The sequence below is a fragment of the Mesoplodon bidens genome (genome assembly GCF_964165515.1).
Source record: "Mesoplodon bidens genome assembly, chromosome: 19".
Lineage (NCBI taxonomy): Eukaryota > Metazoa > Chordata > Mammalia > Artiodactyla > Ziphiidae > Mesoplodon > Mesoplodon bidens.
This window is the reverse complement of record NC_138179.1, coordinates 43,826,835-43,843,683: the sequence shown is the minus strand read 5'-3', so window position 1 is coordinate 43,843,683 and position 16,849 is coordinate 43,826,835. Positions and strand designations below refer to the sequence as shown.

General features: G+C 56.6%; 3 protein-coding genes across 6 annotated transcripts; 2 read left to right on the top strand and 1 right to left on the bottom strand.

Moving 5' to 3' along the window:
• Nucleotides 1–1,958: 1,958 nt before the first annotated feature.
• CCDC137 (coiled-coil domain containing 137) lies at nt 1,959–10,060 on the bottom strand. Of its 3 annotated transcripts, none has more exons than XM_081220144.1 (7): nt 9,858–10,060; nt 9,302–9,435; nt 7,636–7,858; nt 6,707–6,789; nt 6,480–6,559; nt 6,081–6,304; nt 1,959–2,351 (listed from the first exon to the last, which is right to left on the bottom strand). In XM_081220144.1, exons 1-6 carry the CDS (start codon nt 9,995–9,997, stop codon nt 6,083–6,085), a joined length of 882 nt encoding a protein of 293 aa, XP_081076270.1. In that variant the 5' UTR covers nt 9,998–10,060; the 3' UTR covers nt 1,959–2,351; nt 6,081–6,082. The 3 variants fall into 3 exon arrangements, with proteins under 3 accessions (XP_081076270.1, XP_081076269.1, XP_081076268.1); XM_081220143.1 differs by lacking the exon at nt 1,959–2,351 and adding an exon at nt 3,495–3,902; XM_081220142.1 differs by lacking the exon at nt 1,959–2,351 and having other exon boundaries at nt 4,891–6,304; nt 9,858–10,059.
• A 105-nt stretch (nt 10,061–10,165) lies between these two features.
• OXLD1 (oxidoreductase like domain containing 1) lies at nt 10,166–11,975 on the top strand. 2 transcript variants are annotated; one of them, XM_081220146.1, is made up of 2 exons: nt 10,166–10,254; nt 11,067–11,975. In XM_081220146.1, the coding sequence occupies exons 1-2, from the start codon at nt 10,195–10,197 to the stop codon at nt 11,466–11,468; spliced, it is 462 nt and encodes a 153-aa protein (XP_081076272.1). In that variant the 5' UTR covers nt 10,166–10,194; the 3' UTR covers nt 11,469–11,975. The 2 variants fall into 2 exon arrangements, 1 of the variants encoding a protein (XP_081076272.1); XR_014014052.1 differs by lacking the exon at nt 10,166–10,254 and adding an exon at nt 10,361–10,482 and having other exon boundaries at nt 11,067–11,130.
• Nucleotide 11,976: 1 nt separating this feature from the next.
• On the top strand, nt 11,977–16,546 carry PDE6G (phosphodiesterase 6G). Its single transcript, XM_081220145.1, has 4 exons — nt 11,977–13,323; nt 14,737–14,997; nt 15,456–15,496; nt 15,981–16,546. The coding sequence occupies exons 2-4, from the start codon at nt 14,852–14,854 to the stop codon at nt 16,055–16,057; spliced, it is 264 nt and encodes an 87-aa protein (XP_081076271.1). The 5' UTR covers nt 11,977–13,323; nt 14,737–14,851; the 3' UTR covers nt 16,058–16,546.
• The last annotated feature ends 303 nt before the right edge of the window (nt 16,547–16,849 follow it).

Here is a 16,849-nt window from a genome sequence, read left to right as displayed (position 1 = left end):
CTCTGACCCCAGGGCCAGACATCCAGGCCCGAGGGGACAGGCAGGGCTACATCTGTACTCCAGGAGATTGGCCTGAGGGGCCTGGGCTCCCGTTGCCCTGTGTCCTCGACCCGCTCCTGTTTCCCTAGGTGCTCTGAGAAGCGGCTCCCGGTTGGAGTAAATGTCCTCCGTGAAGAGATCCTGTAGCTGGGCAGGTGATCCTGAAGAGCCCTGAAAACAGTTTTCCCAAGACCTGCAGAACAGAACAGCCGGTTTTTTGAGGTGGTGACTGGCTGGACGGCTCAGGCTGAGGCCATGGAACGGTGCTCTGCGGTGCCCGTAACACCTGAACACGGGTGCAGCGGTGGTTTGGAGCCCCAGTGGGGACCGCTCTGTGACTGTGACCCTTCAGGGGGTGCTGGCCACCTGGAACCTGTCTTTTCCCTTCTGGGATGAAGCGAGGTCCTGAGCAGAGGCTGTCTGGGACCTGAGAATCTGATGAGGGGCTGGGCACTCTCCCTGGAGAACGTGCCACCTGCACACACTCCCCATTCGCCCAGGTTACAGGGTGAGCTTCTGAACGCTGGGGTCCTGCTAGGCCCCCCAACACCACCCCCCAGGGTTGGCTATCAAAGGGGCCCATCCATCCTCAGTGTCCCCGTTCTCAGAATTGCCTACAGAGCTTGGCAACATGGTGGCTGGACGGCCCCAGAGCTGCTGACGTGGCCTGAGTGCTGCTGCGGCCTCGCCACCCACCCTGGTGGCTCCTGGACTCGGCCATGCTCTGGCTGCCCCCAGCCCTTCTTTCCTTCTGCCAAGCCTCCCACAGGGCCTCCTCTCCTCCCCTTTCGTGCCCTCCCATCCCCACAAGCCCCTGCTCAGTGTTTCCATCAGGTTGTCTCCCACCCCCACTCTGGTCAGCTGCAGGTAAGAGAGCTCCAGGTCAACCAGGGCTTCAGTTCCCACCAAGCCTTGCTTCAAACTGCTAACGTGCCAGAAATGGCACGTAAATTCCACCTTCCATGTCCTCCACTGAGGGTGCTGGGGACTGTGCCAGAGAGCAGGAAAAAAACAAAACAGCTCAGGAAGAGACACAGGTCGGGGGAGAGACGGACCTGGGATTTCCAGGTCCCTGCTACGAGCAAAGGCCACAAATTTCAGGACAGTTCTGAACGGCCCCATCCAGTGATGGAAATGCCCTCTGGTGCTTGGAAAAGCCATTGAGCCTGCATCTCCAGGTTTCCAAGTATGGACTCCAACCACGGAGTAAGTGACACCTGGGAATAATGTGCTGCTCAGATCTGCTGGGTTTTATTACCAAGAAAAAAGAGTGTTTCAACTAGGGGAGGAGACTGCCTTCCTCTACGGCTCCTAAGCTGACATGCAGAACAGGCCAACCTGAAGGACAGCCTCACGTGCAAACCAGCAGGCCCCCTGTTAGCGCACCTTATAAACTGGTGTGTCTGGTGGAGTGGACACCTGCCCCTGCTGTTGGGTTCCTCTGCTGTTCTTGGTCTGGGCCTAGTGAGTGCCGGGATCTAAAAGGAGCGGCAGAGCTAAGTGGCCCTAAGAGGGAGGAGCTCCGTTCCCACACACACACACCCTGAAGCTGGGGCAAGAACTCCATCCAGCGGGAGGGAAAGCAGCAGCCGTGGTACTTACCTGCACAGCCCAGCGTGGAAACCCAAATTCCACGTGGATGCCACAGGGCCCTCTGAACTCCGTACTGACATCTCAAAAGTGCTGATGCCGCCGCCTGGTGTCTGTGTTCCCAGACTGGCTTGGGGGGGTGCAAGAGTCGCCCAGGTATGAGGCGGGACCCAAGCAAAGGCGGCCTCCTGCCGGCGCAGGCCCAGAGCAGGCCTGGGGCGCTAGTGCTGCCACCTGCAAGTTTCGTAGTTTGTATAAAATATAAAACAGTACGTTTAAGGTAATTCACGTGCTCACCTGTTACAAATGAGTAAAAGAAAATCGTTTTAAAATATCAGTAAACTTAGGGGAGTTCCCTGGCGGTCCAGTGGTTAGGACTCCGTGCTTTCACTGCAGAGGGCCCGGGTTCAATCCCTGGTCCGGGAAACTAAGATCCTGCAAGACACGTGGCACGGCCAAAAAACTAAATCAGTAAAATTAGATAATTTAATGAATTGTGAGTTTCATTCACAAAGTGATAGCTTTTTAATATGTAGGAGTAAACTGTCAAGAAATGTAAAGGACACATATGAAGGGAACCACAAACTAGCAGCAAGGAACAGAAAAGATTTATATACACAGTGGTTCTTAACTGGGGCAGTTTGGCCACCAGTGGACAGTCTGTAAATATTTTGGATGGTACAGCTGCAGGGTAGGGCCTGTGCTCCAGCATCTATATATATCTATAAATATAGAGAGAGGGAAAAAGAGAGAATGAAGTTTATTTTAAGGAACTACCTCGGGACTTCCCTGGTGGTGCAGTGGTTGGGAATCTACCTGCCAATGCAGCGGACACAGGTTCGAGCCCTGGTCCGGGAAGATCCTGCATTCCGCAGAGCAACTAAGCCCATGTGCCACAATGACTGAGTTTGTGCTCTAGAGCCTGTGAGCCAAATATTATGCAGTATTTTGTGGGAAGCTGTTGGATCCAGGGTTGGTGTCACATTCCCAAAATACAGTCCAGAAAAACTCCACACTGCTCCCTCCCAGGCGCTCCAAATTGCCTGATGGACCATTCGAGGTTTGGCAAGTGGGTTTCACAGAGCTGCCCACCATCTCACGGGTATAAATAATTCCTGGTAATGATGTGCATGTTTCCTCAATGGACTGAAGCTTTTCCACGTAGACAAGCCACTGCCTCCTCTGTGGCTAAGATCCCATCGGAGAGGAACGCTTCTTGAACTTCATAGTGATTGGGGAACCCACTGTATTGGTCAAGTGCTACAAGTCTGTGCCATTTGGCCAGTTCTCATCAAAACCCCCTTGGGTCGGCGTAAGCGCCAATGAGAACGTGATCGGAAATCTCCCCCTGATATCAGAGCTGGCTGATTCTGCAGCCCAACAATGGTCACTTGACTCACTGGCTAAAATACTTTTAGACAACCACATAGCCTTCGATTTCCTACTTGCTGAACAAGGAGGCATTTGTACGATTGCAAATACTACCTGGATAAACACTTTTGGAGTAGAAACTCAATTACACAAAATGAGGACACAAGCCCAAATTTCACCTGACTCTCTCTGGTCCTTTGATTTGTTCAGCTGGCTACCTTCAGGTCTAGGGTCATGGTTTAGAACCGTCATACAAACTAAATGTCATAGTATTTCTCATTCTGCTTTGCATATTTTTTTTTTTTTCTTTTTTTTTTTGCGGTATGCGGGCCTCTCACTGTTGTGGCCTCTCCCGTTGCGGAGCACAGGCTCCGGACGCGCAGGCTCAGCGGCCATGGCTCACGGGCCCAGCCGCTCCGCGGCATATGGGATCCTCCCAGACCGGGGCACGAACCCGTATCCCCTGCATTGGCAGGCGGACTCTCAACCACTGCGCCACCAGGGAGGCCCGCTTTGCATATTTTTTATGGTTTTGTTTTTGTTTTGGCCACACCTCGTGGCTTGTGGGGTCTTAGTTCCCCAACCAGGGATTGAACGTGGGCCTTTGGCAGTGAAAGAACAGAGCCCTAACCACTGGACCGCCAGGGAATTCCCCATTTTTAAACTTTGTACATGTTGCCTATCAACCTCCTGTAGAAATGACACAGTGAATAGTATGATGTTGGCTCAATGCCTTGAGATGACTGCTGATGCCTGTACCTTCATAAGACACGATTTTAAGAGTGAAAATGGCTGAGAGTTCCTCCTTCTTTCTTTGTTACTCAAACGTGGGCTCACTTGGTTTCAATCACTATGCACTTTTCCTCTGATGTGAGACATGACGTCCAGGAAAGGTCCTGGTGCTAAGAGACAAAACACAACTCCACTAAAACTGATCAGTGATGCTCTCAAGGAAAGATCTTCATCTAAAGGGGGGAATGTGGAAATGAGCAAAGGAAAGCTCAATCAGAATGGGGTAGGGAAGCTATGATGGGAGGGCTCTCAAGCATGCATCCCTCACCACAGCTCACAGACCCAGCAGGAAGGAAGGTCTCCGTCCGGCCCAGTGACAAGCTACCCACTGACTGCAGCCAATGGAAAACCACCAGGGCCCTCCTAATTTCCTCCTAAAACCTACTAAAAGCTGACCTTCCCTTTGTCTCCTCCAACTTGCCAGTTTGCTTGTCCTGAACTGAAATTCTTCTGATTCCAAATAAACTCATTTTGGCTAAAGACCTTATGCCATTCTTAAGGTCAACACCTTTAACCCGGGCTGAGTGTCTTGATGGCTGATCCTACCTGGGTTCTGTCTCTAGGGATGACCCGAGTGTGGGCTCCATTTCTGAGGGGTGATACCCAGCTTGTGGGTCCATCTCTGAGGGGTGAGCTCTGGCCTAGTCACCATCTCTGATGGGTGAGATTGGGCCTGGTGACATCTCTGATGGTAAAGCCAGCCTGAGCTAAGTTGACCAGTTTTAGGGGCACTCTGACAAGGGCCTGAGGGAATGTAATTTCCACATTTCATGGGACCAAAGGCAAACTTCCCTCACCATGACCTGTTTCCTCATTGCCACATTCATACTGTACTTGCACTGTATCCAAGAAACACCGGTGTTTCTCAGCGACCCCACCTCACCCCTTGCTCTTGCTGCCCTGCCTGTCTCGGGACCCTATTGTCAGAAGGATGCCAACATTGAACCAGAGATGTGCTGCCTGCCCCAACTGCCACGTGATGGGGGCAAGTCCTGGCTACTGCATGGCAACCAGCGCCTGGTCATCCCACGCAGGAGCCGGGGCCACCCGCCGTGCAGAAACACATCCCTGAAAGAGTGACAGCCCTGATTCCAGGTAGAGCTTCCACAACTTAAATTTTTTAATTCCAAAATAAACTTCGCAACGGGAGAGGCCACAACAGTGAGAGGCCCGCGTACCGCAAAAAACAAAAACAAAAATAAACTTCATTACATAAAATGCAAACTTGGGGAAGAGCAAAATAGATTCCACAGAACTCCACACTCATTCTCTAGGACTGCCAGTGCTGAGGCCTGGCGCTGACTGAGCTGTCCAGGCCATCTTTGCTGGCTAGAGAAGCCCAAGCTGGAGAGAGTGAGGGAGCCCGGCAGCTGTCCTTCTCTGATGGGGCTATCAGTGGCCTGCCCCTATCCCTCCATGTTCAACTGTTAACAGTCTGTAAGCCCTGGCCCCATTCTCTCACTTGTATCCCACATCTGAGCAGGATGATAAACCCAGGTGCTCCCTCCTTTGGCACCTGTGGGAGATTCAAACCTCGCCGGGCCCTGCCCTTGGCAGGAACTCACACGGCCCCTCTGACTACAAGAAAGTCCTGGGCTGGGCTCCTGTCCTTGCTGTCAAGCCACTCTAGACCTGCTGGAGAGCCCTGCCCTGTCCTCCCCAGAGACCTTGATGACATAAGGACCCAGCCTCCCCAAACCTCGATGTGGGTGGCTCAGTCTCCACACCTAAACATGAGCTGGGGTGGCTCTACCTGCCCTGCGAGGACTGTGAGCCGTGAGCTGGTCTAGGTGGCCTAGATGCTGACCCCCGCCCTTTCCCCACACCAACCTGCTGCCTGGCTCTCGCTCTAGCTGTACTGCTCCGTCGAATCCAGCAGAGCCTCGCTTATTGACTTAGTTAACCTAAATCGGCAGTGTCTACAACTAACTGGTATTTAGGGACAGGATTATGGGATTGGCCCTCTGTAAAGTGGCCCTAGGTTGTGTCTCAGCCTGGACCTCTGTTTCAGAACAAAGCTGTATGTGATGCTAGGCCCAAGGGAATGATGCTGGCTGCATCTCACCCAGGCACTGGCCCCATCTCTGGGGGCTCAGGAGACAGACGACGCCCTGTGTGAGACATGGGGCCGGCGGGTGGTCACTCACGAAACAGCAGTCTTTAGGGAGAAAAAACAGGAGCCCTCTCCCCAACTTGAGTCCCAGGATGTGTGCCAGGGAGAGGACTCTTGACTCCAGGCCATCTGCCCATCTACCCCCAACCCAGGTGCAGCGTCTCTGGTCCCTCACCATCACAGCTGCGTCTTTGGCTTCTTCCCAGAAGGGAGGTGGGGTGGCTGTGGTGACTGAGCCCCCTGCCGCTGCTGCTGCAGTTTCTTTAGCGCCCTATAGGCGTTCACAGCCCGCTCTCTCTCCTCCGCCATGATCCGCTGTCTGGCCAGAGAGGTGGTCAGAGGCTGGGACACACCGCCAGGGCTTAAAAGCATCTTCAGCATCAGAGATTTCTTGCCAGGCTGAGGAAGAGAGAGAGGGAGGTCGAGGCACAGATTCAGGAAGGAGGGGAGGTAACAAAGAGCCTAGGTCGGTCCAATAGCTTAAGCTCAGTGAGAACATGGTGCCCTCCACCTGTGTGCCCTGAACCAGGCAGCACCGAGGGGCAAAAAGGGCAACTCCCCCACCCCTGCTTACCTGGTCCCTACTTGTGCTCATCCTGGGCTTGGCAGTCAGCTCTGGGGGCTGCAGGGCAACCTCACCAAATTTCACAGTGTCTGGAGGGGCAAAGAAGAACTGAGGCCTGCTGCCCACACAACCACTGCAGCCCTGGCACCCGGAGCCACTGTCCACCCACCCACCGACCCTGGGGAGACAAAGCTGCCCTGAACCAGGGCTGACACAATTGCTTTGTGAAGAGCTACCTCGGAGCAGCTCCTGCTCCAGCCTTTCTGCTGCCTTTTCCTCCCTCCTCTGCTGGGCCTTAACCAGCCGTCGCTTCTGGAACCTGGGAAGAGAGCACAGTGCTGTTCATTTTCCTAAACTCTCATTTCACTGGACTCAGGAAGAGGCAGAGGTCACCCCTGCCCACGAGGGACGCATCATGAAAGACCCCAGGTGGCTGCCTCTGAACCCCAGGACCCACAGAGAGCGCTCAGAACCTAGGAGGCCCCTCCAAAGTTCCAAGTCAGGGGTCCTCAGCAGCTGCGGCTGTACCTCTACAGCCCATCGGACAATGTCTGGAGATGTTCTGTGTTGTCACAACATTGGGGGGTGAGGGGGGCTCCTGGCACCTCATGGGTGGAGGCCAGGAATGCTGCTCAACGCCCTACAGTGCACGGAATGGCCCACACCCGAGAATCGTGCTGGCCCCGCACAGCAGCATGTGTGACGTGGTCCCTTATTGTTACTAGAATCAATGTTCAATGACAGTTTTGGAGATCACTGTGGTTTTAGGTGGTACCTGGGATATGTTTTGTGTGATGTAATTTTCACTGGCTAACATAAGTACATGTATGTTAAGAATCTGGACGTAGGGAAACTCTACAAAGCTGAAAACAATCTAACTTTCACAGCTTTTAAAAGAATTTCTTCCTTTTTTTTTTTTTTTAATTTAGGCCACACCGCATGGCATGCGGGATCTTAGTTCCCCAACCAGGGATCGAATCCACGCCCCCTGAAGTGGAAACTTGGAGTCTTAGCCCCTGGACCACCAAGGAAGTGCCCAGTTTTAGAGAAATTTCTGAAATCATGGGGTAGGTGGGGTGCCCCTTGGCAACAAGATGCAGTCAATGCAGAAAAAATTGGTGGGACCCCACAGCCCTGCCTCCCAGCCCCTGCAGGCCCCACTCACGCTTTCTTACTCTCCGACTTCCCCTTTTTGGGAGCCGCCTGCACCTCAGGCTGCCGGCCGGCCTGGTTCTTGCTGAGGAACAGCACATGCTGTGCCTCCTGCTCCATGCGCTGCACGTAGGCCCTGTCGGACTCCCACTTCTTCTGCTCGAACTTGGGTACAGCGATGTCCGGCTCCACTCCCTTTGCTTCCTTCTCCAACGTCTTACTGAAGGCCACCTGGGCTGAGGACAAAGGGAGACCTCAGAGGGGAAAGTCGTGAAGTGAAGGCAGGAGGGAGCAGGTGGCGCTGGGCTGGCCGCCCACGTTCATCTCCCCTCCCCAGGCCACAGGAAAGGAAGACCAGGCTCACGTGGGAGCTAAAGAGGATCTAAGATGCCAGCTGGGGGTAACCTGGGGTGGGACCCCCACAGCCCACTGGTACACGTCAAAGATGTCCTCTGCAGCTCGGTTGAAAAAGGAAACAGGAAACAACCTAAGTATCCATCACTAGCTGACTGGCTGAATGAATCCCCCTATGTTCATCCAGAGACGTCACTGCACAGCTGCTGAGAGCTCGGAAGAGCTACGATAAGGACGTGGAAAGACCTACAAAATCCACTGGTAGTGAAAACCCAGGACACCAAACAATATAGAGAAGGAAGGTATAGCTTTTACCTCATAAATATGTGAAAATATGCATATTTCCCCTGGGAAGGTAAACAAGACGGACAGCGGTTTCTTTTAGGGGCAGGGAGCAGGATTCAAAGACAGGGAAGGAGGCCACGCCTCACCTCGTATCTTTCAGTACTGTTTGATTTCACCACGTGTGTAAGTTTATGTCTTTTAAATAATTTAAACCCCAAAAAGAGCTGGTTCAATAGAGCATGGTTCAGAATGTGCCATCTTCCATCTGGGCCAGTGCCCTCCTCTACCCCTCCCCCTCCTCAACTCTTTATTTCACTATCGCTTTGGTAGCCATCTAACCCCCAATGAAAAGCCTAAGGTTGACCAAGAAATTACAAAACAGCATTGCTGCAAAATCAGTCCCATGTTTGGGAAAACAAATACCTGTACGTGTACACAAAACACAAACAGCCTGGGCCCCGTTCCCCAGCATGTGGAGTGTTATCTCTGGCAGAGGCTGACAGCTGGGCACCCTACCTGGCCTTGGGGGGAGGGTGGGAGGGATGAGTTTCTCAGGGGGTCTGATCAATTCCCTCCGTAACCTCTAGAAACCATACACTTCTCGCCACCATGATTTCTGCACTCAGGTCCAAGGAACCATCATCATTTCTTACTTGCAAGAGCCTCGCTGGCCTGCAGTGTCCTCTCGCCCCCTCGACTGTTACACGGTGACCTTTCCTTCAAGTAAATCTGCACTGACCGTCCCCTCTGATGGATCTCCACTACTCCTGGGAGGGGAAAATCAACACTTCCACCTTGGCCCATGAGGCCCCAGGGGCTCCTTTTGGAGCCTCACCTGAAACTACACTGCCACCTGCTGCCAGCCACCACCCTGGCCCTGGTGACACCAGCCTTCGGTCAGTCCTCCACATGCTCCTGCACCGCCTGACTGCTGGGGTCTGGCAGATTTCTTCTGCCTGAAACGCCACTGAATACTTGTGCAATTAAGTAGATTCAAACACGCAAGGCTTTATGGCCACCCAGCATGGGTCTGCAGTTACCCTCTTTCTTCCTCTTCTTGTTACTGATGGGGTTTTTCATCTCCTGGCGGCTCCTCATGATCTCTCGGAGCCGGAAAGGGATTTCCTGTTCATCTTGGTTCTCAGGCTTGCAATTCACTTTCTTCTTTTCTTTGCTGGGAAGGAGAACACGGGGGTGAGACACGTCTCCAATCGAGCATAAGGAGAATCAGAGAAACCGAAGCTGAGCCCGGAGAAAGAAACTTCGCAGGCCACCCTGGCCGCTGTAGTGCGTGCCGGTCAAGGGAACACGGCCTCATCCTCGCCCGCCCGGAGGCTGTCCCTGGACCGGTTTCTCACAGGACGCTGGGTGGGGGTCGCTCCGAGAGCCCCAGGGAGGCCCGTCGCTCCCTGACCTCGTCCAGGATAGCAAAGACGGCGCCCCGGAAGGTGACAAGTGCCACACCGGACACTCCCTCACGCCTCCGCCCACCCGGCTGACCCTCCGGGCCGCCCACCGCACGGACCACACAGCGCGCCGGGCCCGGCGCGGGGAGGGGTGCCGGGGAGTCTTCAGGGCGATGAGACCGGCACCCACCTGCGCGGCCCCGGCCGTGGCGCCGAGCGCTGCTTCCCCGGCTCCTGCTGCCTCCGGCCCTGCGGTCGCCCTGGGCTCCCTAGCCCCGCCGTCCCCGCCGTCCTCGCCGGCACCGCAGCCCGGCGCCGGGATCCCGCCATCTGCACGCCCTACGCTCAAAGGAAAAACCACTTCCGCACTCCCGCACGGTCCGGTCCCATGCCTGCCATTTCCGCTTCCTGCGCTCACTGGGGCGGTGCAGCTCCCTGACGGGTCGGGATTGGCCAGAGCGGCCGCCATTCACAGCTCGGGCGGGACCGACTGGGGGGCGCCTGCGCCGTGGGGCAGGCCGTGGGAGATGCTGCTGTGGAGTGTGGCCAGGGGAACCCTGGTGGTGTCAGTCGCGGCCCGTGGCCTGGCAAGTACCGGCGGGGACGGTGACGGGATACGTTCGGGAGGCCGGGCCCCGCCGGGGCCGAGAAGCCCCGCTCTCCCGGCAGCCGGGCAGAGCCCAGGGTAGCGCCGGCGGGTTCTGAGCTCGTTCCCTCGTCCAGTACCTGTTGAACACCTGCGGTGTGCGAAGCCTTTTGGGAAACCTCAGTGAACAAGGAGTTGGTGCTCCTCGCAAGAGGAGTTATAGAAATAAGTAAAGTTTGCGCCTGTGTTCAGTGCCCTGGAGACAGAGCAGGGAATGGGACCCGGGGGCCGGGGTGGGGGCTGGAGGTGGGGAGAGGGCTGCCCACTGGCCTTTGGCAATGACTTGGGCTTCTCATGTGACAGAAACAGGGATGAAGGGGTGATGCGATTAGTCAGTATGTTCACGGGGGAGGGACGTGGCAGTACTGGTTGGAGAGGGAGAGGTGGCTGTGTGGGCTGGAGCTCACAGGCTTCCGCCCCCGCCATACTCCTGTCCACCGGGCAGAGCCATCTTAGCTGGAGGTGCAGTCTCAACCCCCACCATCTGCTGGAGGGCACGCCTAGTGCGAGGCCTTGAACCCAGCATTTTTCATGAACCTGTGGCTCATCCTCGTACCAAGCGTTACATCCATTTTACAAATGGGAAACTGAGTCTATAGGTGAAGTAACTTGTCTAAGGTTACGCAGGAAGTGAGGAAACTGAGAAAGACATGGACCCCTGCCAATGAAAAGAGGCCGAAATTTCCCCAGAGCTGGAGGCAGGCGGAGCCTTACCAGCTTCCTGGAGACTCATGTGCTTATCTGAATCCTTAGGGGCCACTATCCAGCTGGGACTGGGGCCAAAGGCTTCCTGGAGGTGGCAGCATTCTTCACAGGATCCGAGTCCGTGAAGGCCACAGAGAGTTCAGGAAGGACCATGTGGAGGTGGGCTCCCAAGCAGGTGCAGCGGGCACTGGGCAGTCCGAGTCCTCCCTGCCTGTTGGGGGCCCCTCAGAACCCCTGTACCCGCCACCCCCTGAGCTCCAGCCCCCCACCAACTGCTGCATGAGCGGCTGCCCCAACTGCGTGTGGGTGGAATACGCAGACGCACTGCTGCAGCACTACCAGGACGGCGGGGAGCGGGCCCTGGCCGCCCTGGAGGAGCACGTGGCTGATGAGAACCTCAAGGCCTTCCTCCGGATGGAGATCCAGCTCCGTGTGAGGAGTGGAAGCTGAGCCGCCTGGCCAGACAGCCTCACCCCGACAGACTCCTCCTCGGAATGCAGCACAGCCTCCTTTATCCACGGCCCCTTTGTGCAGCTGGTGTCGATGGGAACAGGAAGAGTTGTTTATTGACTTTGCCTGAGAATAAATAAGCTCTGTGTGGTGGTTAGACAGGAGGCTTTTGTGTTGTCATCCATAGGTGTGTATCACCTCAAGGAAAGCACGTGCAGATGTCATTGTATGTCCACTGGGCACCTACAGCCTTCACCAACCTGTGAGGTTGGCTAAACCTGTTTCCTTGACTATTCAAGTGACAATGACCCCAGGGGCCCCCTTCTATGTCCCAGCATCCCAGAAGTCCCAAAGGTCAGCTCTGGTAACTCTCAGTGGTGCAGCAGAGGGAGGACCATCCGGTCCTGAGAGGTTGCTGTTAGCAAAGCTCTGGCAGGCACAAATGCCCGCAGGTGGCCTGGAATGTGCCCCATTCATCCAGCTGCAGGCTTTCAAGCTCTGATACCAGTGGCCTGGACGGACAGGGTTAAATGAATTTATGCCTGTTTTTTTTTTTTGCGGTACGCGGGCCTCTCACTGTTGTGGCCTCTCCCGTTGCAGAGCACAGGCTCCGGACGCGCAGGCTCAGCGGCCATGGCTCACGGGCCTAGCCACTCCGCAGCATGTGGGATCTTCCCGGACCGGGGCACGGACCCGCATCCCCTGCATCGGCAGGCAGACTCTCAACCACTGCGCCACCAGGGAAGCCCCTATGCCTGTTTTATCTTCTCTCATTTAAGGGAAAAGCTTGGGTTGTTATAAGGCTTCACAAAGAATTTGAGCTGATAAGCAGGCCTTCCCAGGTAGGGGCCTTCAATGTAAAGCCAGAGTTTCCCACAGAGACAGATCTGTGGACAAGAGAATGAAACCACACAGCCACAAAACGTGCAGCCATGCTAATGCCTGGGGATACACCCGGTAGTGCGGGCTGTCTTGGCCAGCTAGTGATGTCATCCAGAAGCAGTTTTGGTTGGTTCAGAGAAACATGATTATGACAATACATGTTTGTTACACTTTATGTCAGAGGCATCTACTCCAGCCCTGTCCTACAGATTTGAAAATGGCCCAGGAAGAGAAAGATTTCTCTAGAGACAAAAGCACAGCAGAGCCTAGTGGGCTTGGGGACCCCGAAAGGGTCTACAACAGGGAGGTGGTTTACCTCAGAGATGTAGGAAGAGGTTTACTGTATTTTTCTCAAAAACACATATTTGTGAAAGATTTTCTATGTGTATATGATACTGGGGCAGATCTTTGAAGTCCCAGGAGGAGGGAACTAGGGGAAGGGGAGAGACGTACAATAGAAAATGTACCACATGGCGTGAGCAGCAGGTGCAAAGGCCCTGGGGTGGAAGAGGCTCCTTGGAGCACAGAGAGCAAGAGGAAGGGATGAGAGGTGAGGCCAAAGAAGTGGATCGGGACAGGCTATACAGGGCTTTGGGGGCCACAAAGGCGGGTTCCTCAGCAGTCAGGACAGTAAAGGTGGGGAGGCCTAAGACAGCAGCCAGTGCCGTCTCATCCTTACTTCAAAAATGAGCAGCTTCAGGAGAGTCTGGCTGTTCATGGTCACACCTCCCGCTCCTGCCTTTACCCTGTCTCCAGCTCATCCTTCCTTCAGGCCCTTGACCGCACCTGAGCCCCTTCCCCCATCTCGGGGAATCCTTGATGCTGCTACCCACCCCACAATCTCATTAGTGTGGTGTCAAGACACAGTCCTAATCAGATTACCCAGCTGCAGGATAAATGCCCAGCCAGCACCCTGCCTAAGGGAGGCCTGCCACTCACACCCATGGTCCCCTGAGACCTGCCCCGGTACTTGGTGAGTAATGACCTTCCCAGGTTGCTTTTCCTGGTGGCCACTTACCCAAGGGCGTTAGTGGGTATCTGCCCAGAGGGTGGGGAGTGGGTGGGATTTTCACCACCATCCTGAGGTCTGGGTCTGGGGGAGGCCACCTACTGCCTGTTCATAGAGGACACCCAGCCCATCACCTCCTCTGTGCCTCGTGCGAAATAGTGGTGCAGGCTGCCCCCCAGGCTACCAATGGTCTCGGAGCCTCAGGCCACACACAGCTAACCTGAGTGGGCACCAGCCACAGGCCAGGCTAGGGCCAGGGCAACTTGGGCAGCGGTTTCCATGGGGACAGCATCTGATAGTTGGCTCTCTATCAGGGCTCAGAGCTGCCCACACCAGGCCAGTGGCCTGGGACTAGAGAAGGGGTCCAGCTGGGCCTATACTACCTAGGCTGTGAGGAGTGGGTGTCGTGGGGTTTGAGCAGCTGGGGCCACCAGACCTGCTGCTGTCCAACTTGGACCCCATGTATATCCAGCTCCTGTCCCCTGGTTCCTCTCAGGCTGCTGCTGGTCCCGGCACAGAGACCGAACCTTAGGGAAGGAAGGTCCACAGTGGGCTCCACCCAATCCCAGGTGCCCCGGCACCTACAACCAGGCCTTCCTCGCTGGTAGAACTACCTGTTCTCGCCTCCCGGTTGATCTCAGCCCTAATACTCTAGCAAGCAGCTGGCGGTGGCCCCAGGCTGGACTCAGGCATTGCCACCCACAAGTGGGGAGGGGGGCAAGAAACGGGACCCAAGATGGGGTGCCTGAGGCATCCAGTGCCAGGGCAGCGGCTCCCCTCTGCATCATGTACGTAGCCCCAGAACTTTCTGGGCTTATAGTGGACCCTGAGGAATTAGGGTCTCCCTCTGGTGCTAATAGGCTTAGAGGAAGGTGAGCTGCCCCTGGCCTAGGTCACCCGGGCTTAGGGCATCCAGGGGGGGACTCCGGGGGAGAGGAGGAGGGGAGGTCACCCTGTGCAGTGGGTTCAAGGACACCAGCAGGTGATGCCGGTGCCCAGGGAGTGGCTGGGGTGGGGTGGGGGGCGGGATGGGAGAGGTAGGGTATTTACCAGCAGAGGGAAGACGCTGCTGGGGCCAGGGCTACACAGCTCGCCTGGGCGTTTCATTGTGACACAGGCCCCTCCCCTGCCCGGGCACCCTGCCCTCCCATTTCTCGGGTTAGCGTTATTGGCACCGCTAGGTGCCTAACATGCCACCATGAACGAGGCCAAGTGTCCCACCCCAGGGATTGGGATGGGGAATGCAGGAGAAGGGGGAGGCAGTGAGGAGGGGCACACCGGGGGGCCACCGAGCACTCTCACCCCCTGCCTGGGGCTCCCTGGGACAGGGGGCTGCTGTTAGGGTCATACTGGGGACCGGTGGGTCTCACGTTTCAGGTTTTCCTCTGCTCTGGTGGGTTGAGACCTGAGAGGTGGGTCCGAAGCAGGAGGGCCCACAGCGTGAGGGAGTCCAGAAGCCGAAGGTCACCGTGGGGTCTCTGCCAGCCTGGCCATGAACCTGGAGCTGCCCAAGGCCGAGATCCGGTCGGCCACCAGGGTGATTGGGGGGCCCGTCACTCCCAGGAAAGGGCCCCCCAAATTTAAGCAGCGGCAAACCAGGCAGTTCAAGAGCAAGCCCCCAAAGAAAGGCGTCCAAGGGTAAGCAGAGCTGTGGGAGTGCTGGCCATGAGGGGGGTGGAGGGCCCACCTGCTGCACAGGAGGGAGGTGGGGCTGCACTTCAAGTTGGGGGGCTGGGTGGGGCCTCAGCCACCCTTTCCTGGTGGAAGGTGGTCCCATCCTCTTAAGCAGGTGGTGCGGGTGTTGAGGGCCTGAGCCGGCCTGTCTCAGGGTCCCCCATTCCCTGGCATGGGGGGCGGGGGGCGGAGGGGCTCCTGTCACCCTCTCTAGCTGTTCTTGTCTGGAAAGCACACCCACCCGCGGCCACCCAGACACTCAGCCACAGCCCCACCAACTGATATGTCTCCCTGCACCTAAAGAGCCCCACGTGTACACACCCAGGACACACTTAGACACACCGCATTCCCAGGAACCTGCACGCAAGTGTATGCACACACCCTCTCCGCTCTTCCTGGCCCTGACCGCTCTGTTCTTGTAGGTTCGGTGACGACATCCCCGGAATGGAAGGCCTGGGAACAGGTATGACGGCCACTAGCGTCCACCCAGGTCCCCCCCACTTGCCCACCCCCCAGTGTGCCTGGGGCCCCATCACCCCTGCCCCTGCTTCCTCAGGCAGAGGCTCACTTAGGGCACTACCCCCAACACTCCTTCATTTTTTCTTCCCAACTTCAAGCTTCAGACACCACCCGAGTGGGGTTGTTCCTACTCAGTGGGTCCACCGAGTGCTTGGAGGGGCTGGAAAAGAACAAAGCTCTTGCTGTCCCCCCCCCCCAGCAGCAAGGCCCACCTTCCTCTGGTCCCCTCCCTGGGCCTGCTGCACCCACTCTCTTCCTGGGCAGGGTGCCCATTCAACACACCCCAAAGGTGGTATGTCCTGAAAGGAGGGCTCTACACCCTGGACTTGTACTCTCACCACTGGGGTGTGGACAACAGGGCCCGGAGGGGATGGTGGCTCCTGGGGCCATGGGACCCTCCTGGACCCACTGGCCCCCTTGTCCTGCAGACATCACTGTCATCTGCCCATGGGAGGCCTTCAACCACCTGGAGCTGCATGAGCTGGCCCAGTACGGCATCATCTAGCACTGGACCCCGGCCCTTGGCCCCTCCATGCCGCTGCCCTCTCTGGCCCCTGCTCAGGATTCCTGTGAGCAGGGCCGCCCCCACGCCGGACGGTTCCAGAGTGTCCAGAGATTGTGTCTGGAGATCCCCGCAGGCGGCGACCTCAGGCCCACAGAAGCTAGTTGCCAGGAGCCCACCAACTCCCTGCAGGATACCCTCTCTGGCCGGCCAGGCCTGGCTTAACTTCTGGAGACACTGCTCCACAGACCCTCTCCTCCCATGGCTGGAAAGCTAGGGCAGGCCTCCCAGGAGTGTCCCCTGTCCTGCCTGTCTGGGGGTGAGGACAAGCTTCCCCCACTAGCCCTTCCCAGCTGAGGCCCTTGCACTGGCGGAGTGAGTGGCGGGAGTCCTGCGGGCGTCAGTGAAAGAGCAAGGCCCCTCTGGATCTGTCACACCAGCAGGATGCTTGTCCTTTCCAACGTGGCCCATGTCCTGTTTCAAATAAAATTAGCGTGTCCCGCACCACTTGTCTGAGATGTATTGTCAGTGGGGGCAGGGCCCAAGGGTGGAGTCTCTTCAGCAAGAGTGGACAGATGTGGGCACAGGTGGCAGGAATGGCAGGGGCCTGGCCAGGCTGAGGGAAGGAAGCACATTGGGCACTGAGCCAGGCTCTTGATGGCTGGACTGGGACAAGGCAGGCAGCCCCACGTACTCCGGGGGCCAGAGCTCAGGTCAGGGGGAGGGAACACCTATCTGCTCCCCACAGGTGAGGAAACAGGTGCAGGGAGATTGGGCCCAGCCAGCCCATCCTTA

Excerpts from the sequence above, each read along its gene's own strand:
- OXLD1 (XM_081220146.1), top strand. The coding sequence starts at position 10,195 with ATGCTGCTGTGGAGTGTGGCCAGGGGAACCCTGGTGGTGTCAGTCGCG. Across the intron at positions 10,255-11,066 it reads CAGTCGCGGCCCGTGGCCTG|GGGCCACTATCCAGCTGGGA; the intron begins GCAAGTACCGGC and ends CTGAATCCTTAG.
- PDE6G (XM_081220145.1), top strand. The coding sequence starts at position 14,852 with ATGAACCTGGAGCTGCCCAAGGCCGAGATCCGGTCGGCCACCAGGGTG. Across the intron at positions 14,998-15,455 it reads CCAAAGAAAGGCGTCCAAGG|GTTCGGTGACGACATCCCCG; the intron begins GTAAGCAGAGCT and ends CTGTTCTTGTAG. Across the intron at positions 15,497-15,980 it reads AATGGAAGGCCTGGGAACAG|ACATCACTGTCATCTGCCCA; the intron begins GTATGACGGCCA and ends CTTGTCCTGCAG.
- CCDC137 (XM_081220144.1), bottom strand. The coding sequence starts at position 9,997 with ATGGCGGGATCCCGGCGCCGGGCTGCGGTGCCGGCGAGGACGGCGGGG. Across the intron at positions 7,859-9,301 it reads CAAGAAGAGGAAGAAAGAGG|CCCAGGTGGCCTTCAGTAAG; the intron begins GTAACTGCAGAC and ends CTTTGTCCTCAG. Across the intron at positions 6,560-6,706 it reads GGAGCAGGAGCTGCTCCGAG|ACACTGTGAAATTTGGTGAG; the intron begins GTAGCTCTTCAC and ends TTGCCCCTCCAG.